Below are 9247 nucleotides of genomic sequence, written 5' to 3'. Positions count from 1 at the left end.
AAAAAAAAAAAAAAAAAAAAATTCATCCTGATACATAATACATTCTGGCTTTTTGAGGACATTTAGTTTTAAAAGTGGCTCTTATTTTCTTCACCTTTTTTCCTATGTATCACTTTCCAGGGGATATAAAACAGGTAAGTGCCTATTTCTAGTTGTGTTATTTTTCCATTTGTCTTTGAATATACAAGAAATTTTAAAATCTTTAAAATTTTTTATGTGGCCATTATTTACCAAACCAAGTAGGGAGGTGACCAAAACATCTGAAGGAAAGAAAACATGTGGATATGCATTTGATCATAAATTTTAAGCAATATAAGCCTATATCTGTAAGTATACCTTTGTCAATAAAGATGAGCACTGGAAGATACATCTTTCTTTTGGGTCATAACTTACACTTAATCTAGTATCTGAGTATACATAAATATGTATGGCAAATTAGTGAGAGGCACAGTCCTGGCAATTTGCATGCATTAATTTGTAAGGTGTGGGGCTGTGTGAAGGAAGACACTGAGTGTCTGTAGAAAAGGAGAAGGGCTGGATACGTAATATATGTTTCAAATCTTGTTTCCTCCCTTCTCAGTTCCCAAGGACTCTTGGGATATAGAGAAATCTTGAAGGGATTCTTTTATAACTGACTATGAAACCACGAGGCATAAGCAGTACTCCTTGAATAGCCAAGCAAAACCTAAGACAGCCAAGAACACTTTTCCTTTCTAAGCGGAACACAGCTTTTTACTCTTGCCTCTATATGGCACTCAAAGCAATCATTCTAACACACAAATCTAATCACATTTCTCCCCATGCTTACAACTATTACATTTCTAATTATTTTACAGAAAAGTCCAAATCTTTAATACGGCTTACAAGGATTTTCATGAGCTGGACTCTGCTTATTCTACCCACAACTCTTATTCTACCCACAGTACTGTTAACAACCCACTCTTCAACTTTGTATCATCCATTCTGAACTTCTTTCAAAACTTTCAAAGGTAACATGCTTTTTTGCTGTTCCCTCTGTTTAGGGTACTCTTTACTTGATACTTATTTCCTCATCCATCAGGCCTAAGCTTAGATAGTTCTGTCTCTGAGAAACCTTCCTGACTCCTCAAAAGCCAGGTTAGGAATCTCTGTGCATCTACAGAACTTTATACAAACATAGTAATTATGAATGTTTATGAAAATTTATTAAATCTTCTCTCTACTCTAAGGCAATGACACTATCTTATTCATTTGTCATATCCCTAGGTAAGATACGGTATTGGCAAATGGAAAGTTCTCAATAAAAATTTACTGGCAAGTATCCAACTAGGTGGTGACAACTTCTATACTCTGGAATCAATCTGCAGTTTGCTTTCACTATCCTTCTGTGGCAAAGACCTTCCTGAGGTATCATTTTAATGCTATTTTCTCATGCTGAGCAACTTAGGTCTTCTTTTATCTCCTCATATCCAATTGCTAGCTAAGAAGAATTATTAAGAAACAGAGTAGTAATCACTATGAAATGTATGCTCAACTGTATTTGTATTCTTAAGAACTTAAATAAAAATCTTAAAATTTATCCACTTAAAATTCAACATGTTAAAATTATTTGCTGCACAGTAAAGTTTGATTGACATTAGGTGTAGCTTACACTTGTCCAAAAAAAATGCCTTACAGAAACACAAATCTGATTTGATTATTCACTACTAATGGAGGCTTGAAAGCATAAACCCCAAATGAAATAATCTAATCAATCATCTGCTTTCAGAGCCCAGCTGGATTAATCACCAAGACACATGGGAAAATACTTGACGCCTAAAGGGTAGCAGTAACTATCCACCTAGAAAAAACTCTGGCCAAAATTCCATATATAGAGAAAAGAAAGAAATGTATTCCTGACTCACAGACAACTTTTGGCTTCTGCCTGCCATTTTAGAGGCTAGGTTCTCAAGTTCTATGTAGATCTTCATCTCTCAGATGAAAGGTCCCACATTCTGGGCCTTATGCTGGTGACACTTACGCTTATGCTAGGTTCTAGCAAATGCAAAAACCAGACAAAGAAAGAAGCCTCAAGGAGAGTCTAATACCCAGCCATTCTATTTCCATTAACCTATCCTTCAGAAACATAAGGATGTGTACAAGTGTGTCAAGATATATGCAGAAAGACCCTGTTTAGCCCTGTATGTAACAGATTTTTTAAAATACAAAAACTTAAATGTCTATCAATAGAGAAATGGTTAAATATACTGAATTCCTATTCTTATGAATTATTACATAACCATACTAAAATAAAGCCAGGCATACTGACATGAAAAGATGTCCATGACATCCTGTTGAATTAAAAAAAAAGCAAAGAATATCACATAGTATGGCTCCATTTTTGATTTAAGAAAGGGAAAAGAAAAGAAAGTAATGAAGGAAAAGGAGAAGAAAAGAAAGGAAAAAACTTTGGGTTTACAGGTACAAGCACATGTTTATATACACAGAAAAAAGTTTGGAAGACAGAACAATAATCTGTTAATCTAAACAAATGTTGGCCTCTAGGAGGGTATTTTCACTTTTTTTACTTGACATACTTTTTGCACTATTCAAAATTTTCTTTTAACAATGCATACATATTATTTTTAAATTAAAAAGAGTATAAAGATTAAAATTAAACTCTTGTTTAACTATAAGTTTTTAAAGAAAACAACTGATTTCAACTCAGGTAAAATGTCAATTCCAAAATTACTCATCCATATTTCACATTCCTGAAATAAAAATTCATTCAATAAAATTTGAACATTTCTGACATTTCAAAAAAAATGTAAAGATACATACAAAGTTGTGTGTTGTAAGTGGAACATTCTCCAACACTTCCACATGCAATTCTTCTCCAGTAAGCCAGGAAATATCAGTGTCCCAGCCAATTGGTTTCTTCTCTCTGAAAAATGTAGACACAAGCCTTTCTTGGTTATTACACCTAAAAATATTCATATACCTCATGCTGAAGATATGAAAATTGGTTATCGAGGGGCTAGTAACAGTGAGGGAGGTTTGGCTCCCTAGTATTCCATCGTTAGAAATTTAAATGGCAATAAATTAATTTTAAGTTTACCCCAAATAAATGTATCACTCTTGGACAAACAGCAGGGTAAAGAGATGTACTCTTTTCTTCAAGTCAGCTCCAGAAAAGACCTACAACAGCAGAAAATGGATTGTTCCTGGGGTCCAAAAAAAAAAAAAAAAAAAAATCACAGGTACGGACTTATCTATCCATTCACGGAAAAAGAGTACTGAAGAGACAGGGACGACATGACCCCAAAATGATTTCTTTTTTTTTTTTTTTTTTTTTTTTAAAAAGAGGATTCAAAATGTGAGGGTCTTGGAACAATGTTAGACACTTTCTGAAAGAAAAGTAGGTCAATATAAAATGTTAATTTTGATATACCTTTTGTGAAACTATGAATTTGTATTAAAAATGGGAGGGGGGTAAGAGTCCATTATCCAAATAAATCACACTCTGAATGGTTCAAAAATTGTAAGAATCTCAAATTCCAAATAAAATCATTTGATCAAAGTAACAAACACTACAGTCATATAAAATTATTTAATTTAACTCCTCATATGGCCTACAAAATTTCTTCAGGCTTAGTATTAATTTAATACTTTTTCTTAAAGTAGACTTTCAATTCCCTAGGTTTGGGTAAAGATCCTAAGAAAACTTCAAAATTTAATGTGTGATTTTCTTTTGAAACAAAATTTCACGTCACATACAAACCATACCCATCCTGAATTCTGTAAACAGCACAGCATTCTGGGATTAGACCTCTCATCATCAGTGCTTTCTTTAGACTGTCTCGGACTGTAACTCCACACCTTGCAGGTACCTATGGTATCATAAATATATTGATAAGAGGTAAAGGGAGCAAATTACATTTTTTCGTATCATTAAAAAAATTTAGTAGTTCACCTTTAAAAAGTCAAATGGGTCACTAGGTCAGACACAACACCATTTCTACAGCTAACTTAATACTAAAGGAAAATTATAACCCAAATATGTGTTATTATTCACCAACTTAAAGCAAAATTAATTTTCATTAAAATTATGAAATATTTTAAACACATAAAAAGAAAAAATAACAGTATCTGCTACAATATACCCACCAACACAGTACATCCATCACTGCGAAATAATAGATGTCATGTCAATATTAAAAGCAAAATCAATTTTGATCCAATATTGTTCAGAACTGAAAACTGTATAACCCTTCAATCACACTGACTGTCCTTAAGAGACATCTTACTGGCCCTAAACATAGCGGGAAGAAAAAAATTTAATGTGTATACTTGATATTTGTTGTTTGGTGCCCCTGTTTCCTCTGGGAATATTCCCTTCTCTAGAAATCCACATAGTACTAGAAAAGCTATCAATCAAGGGTCACAACTTTTATGTCACTACAGATGACAGAAGCTGGCTAATCAGTTTCCCATACCCCTGGCAAGAGCAACTGGTCCAGGGCTATATACATGACCCAAACAGCAGCTGAGTTCTTCCCTAAATTGATACATGGACACTGATTGAGAAAAGTCCTTGTTTCTACTGTAGTTTTGTAGATTTGTAGAAGATACAAATCTGGAGCCCTCAGTGGACATACTCTCCACACACTGAGAAAATCTGTTACAGAATGAAGCTAACATACGAAGAAGCAGAGATTACATGGGAAGAGAGAGGCGGGGGGAGGGAAAGGGAAAGGGAAAAAGAAAGCGATCTTTCTGTATATTTAAAGTTATCCATATCTCTAGCCTTTGCCTTGCCTCATCCCCCACAGGCAAATCTGAGTAAGTTGGAACTGAAGGTGTAGATTAAAGTGAGGCAGTGTAAGTACAGAGGATACAGTTTTTAATGGGAGGAGGTGTAAGAAGTAGGGGAAGTATTAGTTTGTAACAATAAGTTCCATTCGTTTAAATTAAGGTTCTTAGCAAACCAAAAGTTTCCAAAGAAACTGGGAGTATTTATGCTAGAGGGGAAAAAATGGGGGTAAAGGTAAATATAAGACAGCTGAATTCAAATAATATATTGAAGGGGGAAGAGTCCAGAAAGTCTAATTAGGATCTATGACCAGAAATAACAGGATGCAGCAGGTAGTGCAATATAACCATTAAAACTATCCAGGTTGGGTGCGGTGGCTGACACCTGTAATCCCAACACTATGCGAGGCTGAGGTGAGCGGATCATTTGAGGTCAGGAGTTCGAGACCAGCTTGGCCAACATGGTGAAACATTATCTCTACAAAAAAACACAAAAAAAGTAGCGAGGCGTAGTGGCGGGTGCCTATAATCCCAGCTACTCAGGTGGCTGAGGCACGATAATCACTTGAACCCAGGAGGTGGAAGTTGTGGCGAGCCAAATCATACCACTGCATTCCACCCTGGGTGACAGAGTGAGACATTACCACAAACAAACAAAATCTAAACTTTTACCTATCCAGCAAGGTAAAAGTTTGTCACGAGGGAGTGGGCTTATCATTGTAAGTATTAAAGAGGAGACTGGATTGGTACAGTTGATCCTCACTGCTTATGGAGTCCATACTTGCAAATCTCTCTACTTGCTAAAATTTATTTATAACTCTAAAGTCAATACTTGCAGTGCTTTCATAGGCATGCACAGAGCAGTGAGATATTTGAGTCATCTAACGCATGCACCTCTCCAACTGAGGTCGAACAGTGAAGCTCTCTCGTGCCTTCTTGTTTCAATTTTCATACTATAAACCAGTATCCTGGGCAGAGCCTATCTGGTGCCGCTTTTTTCCCACTTTTGTGCTTTTTGTTGATGATTCTACTGTTTAAAATAATCTCTAAGCATAGTGCTCAAGTGCTGTTTAGGGCTGGTAAGCATAAGAAGGCTGTAACGTCCCTGGCAGACTAAGTACATGTGTTAGGCCAGCTTCCTTCGGGCATGAGTGATAGTAATGTCAGCCATGAGTTCAATGTTAATGAATCAACAATATGTCTTTAAACAGAAACACACACAAAACAAGGTTATGTATTGACTGATTGATGAAAATGTGACTAGAGGCTGGTAGGAACCTAACTGCATTTTAAATTTGAGGGATTTGGGGTCTGATCAAGGAAAAAGATATGACCACGAGGTGGCAGTAGCATGCATAGCTTTAATGGGTGACACTGACAGGTCTGCATGCAGAGGATGTCCTTAAAGCATACTGTCCAGAGGCTAAGGCAGAGTGGCCACTACCCAAACAGGACTGGCCAGAAGCTGAGGCGGAGTGGCTATCATCCAGAAGAGGAGGGGTAGGGGACTCTCAGGGGAGAGGGGAATAGGAGAGGGAGCTTATATGTCTAGCTGACAATGCTAGACAACCCAGGAGGGAGTCTATGTATCGAAGAGCTCCAAAGGGCAACAGCAGCTTGGAATCTTTACAGCCCTGGGATTTGATCTTATCTATACCTAATAGATGTTGAGTACAAAATAGTTTTGTGGGGACTGCAAAGTAGTTTTGTGGGAACTGCAAAGCAGGCAGGCTCTCAGAGGCTAAAAATCTGCTTATCAGGATTATGTTTAAAACAATTAGATGTATAAAAAATTTAGTTTGCTGCAAGCACACTTTTAAGCCAATAGGTCTCAACCTTTTGTAATGGAAGAAACAACCTAGAGGCCAATATACAGAGGGTGTTTTTCTTTTTTTTTTTTTTTGACTCATTTAAATAATAATAATCCTTGTATTTCCTCTAGGAGCAAGGTTCAGTGTTCACTAATTGTTTGTAGTGAATTTATAGAACATAACTACTACAAACAATGAGAACTGGTTGTAACCTTTCAGAAATAATGAACTGAAGTGAAAGCTCACTTTTCCCTGTGCCACTCATCTTCTGCCTAATGCCAAAATTTCCTGACTGGTGACCGATTTTTAGTTTTAAACCACATCCAATGTATCCTATCCTATGTTACCATAGAAATCTTTCTAAAGAAGACATTCTTTTTTATCTTTGTTTTTAATTTACTTTTAAGAAGGGATTTTTAACTTTTGCGCATGCATGTGCATGCATACCCGTGTGTGTGTGTGTGTGTGTGTGTGTGTGTGTGTGTGTGTGAGGGTGGGAGGAGGAGAGAGAGAAAGACTTCTGAGAATCTAATGAAAGCCTCAAATGTGCTCTCTGAAACAAAATTTCATAGGGTTTGTGCAATCTGAAGCCCACGCTGAGTTCACTGAACTCAGCATTTAACCCATTCTAAAATATACTCTTACATTTCACTAGTCTGCTTAAAATTTTCCCATTATTTATGAGACAAAATTCAAATTCCATAGTGTTTCATAAAAGGCCACCAATGACTTGGAGTTATCTATCCTTCAGCCTCTTTGGTAATTTCCCTCAGGCACTCCAGGAATGCACTTCAAATATGACTATGCTCCCTCATGCTTCTCTACATATGCTGATCCTAAGTTGTATATATATTTCATCAACAGGCAAAAATTTGGTTTTCTGCTCTATTACCAAGGCAAGCCATCTATCAGTCCTTTTTAATTCCACTTTTGTAGGCTTAATTTTTACACTATTTGTTCTTTCATGATAGTACCTGTGCAACAGATGAAGACATCAATGGAACAAAACAGAAAGACCAAAATAGACCCTAACACATAAAGGAAGTGTGAATAAGATAAAGGCAACATCTGAAATGGGGTAAAGATGAACTTTTAAATAATTGATGCTGGGACAACTGGAACTAATCTAGAGAAAAAGGTTCATCCATACTTCATATTGTATACCAGAATAAACTACAAATGGATCAAATATTTAAATGCTGGAAGGAGGAAGGGTAGGAGACTGAAACAAACTATAAAAGAACTAGAAGAAAGCATGGCACCTTCAAATCTTCAAATGAAAAAGGCTTTTACAACTGTGATGCAAAATCTACAAGTCATAAAGGAAAAAAATATTAAATTCACCTACATAAAACTAAAAAAAACCTTTTGGATGGCAAAACAAACACATTAAAAGTGAAGTAAAAAGCGTACAAATGGTGAAAAATATATTTGCAACTCATTTAGCAGGTATGTTAGCTTCCTGATACACAAAGAGCTCCTGAAAAATTGAGATGAAGACCACCAAGAGAAAAAGGGAAAAAGATATGAGAGACAGGTCACAGAAAGAGAAGTAGAAATGGCCTTCATACATATGAAAATGTATTCACTCTCACTCAGAGGAAAGCAAATCCAAATTTGTGAAGATATTTTTCATTTATCAGATTGGCAAAAATCCAAACATTTGATAACATATTCTACTGGTACGAAGCTATAGGTAAACAGACATCTCACAATTAAGCAAGACCCATGAAGCAAAATTTGTATCTATCAAAGTCACAAATGCAAATTTCTCTTTGACCTAGTCAAGCGTACTTCTGGGAATCTATCTTACAGATATGCCTGCAATATATAAGAATAATGTATTTGCAACATTATTCACTACAGTACTACCTGTACATTAAAAGTCCAGAAAGAACCTGAATGTCCATAAACACATCACTGGTTAAATAAACTATAGTACATCTATACAATGGAACTAGCTACAGATACAAAAAAAAATTACGTATGGAAACAAAATTTCCACAATGGCCTATATAAACATTAAAAACAAAATACAGAATGATATATACAGTATATCTTATGTATGAAGAGTGGGGAAATAAATGTATTTGTATTTATGTCTATATTTTTAAAACCATGAAAATTCATACACGCAGGTATATGTGTGTGTGCGCGCGCGCGCACACACACACACACACACACCCCTCCTTAAAAAAGAGTTAGCTAAAAGGTGCAGAGAAAATTGGACATGTATTTAGGCTGGGGTGAAAACAAGATTTCTTTACGTAAATACCATATGAAAGCATAACCTGTGTAAAGGGAGGGACGTTGTCTCATATTTTAAGGTGAGGAAAACTAAAAAGAGGTATTTTTGTAATAAACTAGGTTTATGCCTTTCCTCCAGAATCTAAAATTAAGTATCTTTGATTAGCTCGTCAGAGCAATAATTTTTCTCTTAAAAAAATGCAAAAGCATCCTACCTTAAAAAGGAGCCAGAGTCAATGGAATCATGTGAATATTTGCCAAGGAAACTTTAGACCAAAACAAAATTCATGAGTCCAAACTTTCACGTCAATTTTTAAAGTGAATTGAAATCATCTTTTTTTTTTTTTTCTGAGACGGAGTCTCGCTCTGTCACCCAGGCTGGAGTGCAGTGGCCGGATCTCAGCTCACTGCAAGCTCCG

The 9247-nt window shown here is 35.8% G+C and overlaps 1 protein-coding gene across 1 annotated transcript in view; it reads right to left on the bottom strand.

The window, feature by feature from the left end:
* The window catches only part of BRAF (B-Raf proto-oncogene, serine/threonine kinase), a 126477-nt gene that overhangs the window by 78874 nt on the left and 38356 nt on the right, over positions 1-9247 (bottom strand). Inside the window, exons 3-4 of the mRNA XM_011995450.1 lie at positions 3745-3848; positions 2800-2902 (exon numbers count right to left, since the gene is read on the bottom strand). Of these exons, the coding sequence (XP_011850840.1) occupies positions 2800-2902; positions 3745-3848 (207 nt within the window). The remainder of the gene's footprint in view (positions 1-2799; positions 2903-3744; positions 3849-9247) is intronic.

Source organism: Mandrillus leucophaeus, unplaced genomic scaffold (genome assembly GCF_000951045.1).
Source record: "Mandrillus leucophaeus isolate KB7577 unplaced genomic scaffold, Mleu.le_1.0 Scaffold49, whole genome shotgun sequence".
Taxonomy (NCBI): domain Eukaryota; kingdom Metazoa; phylum Chordata; class Mammalia; order Primates; family Cercopithecidae; genus Mandrillus; species Mandrillus leucophaeus.
Note: the sequence above shows the minus strand (reverse complement) of the source record. Positions and strands in the feature narration are given on the sequence as shown.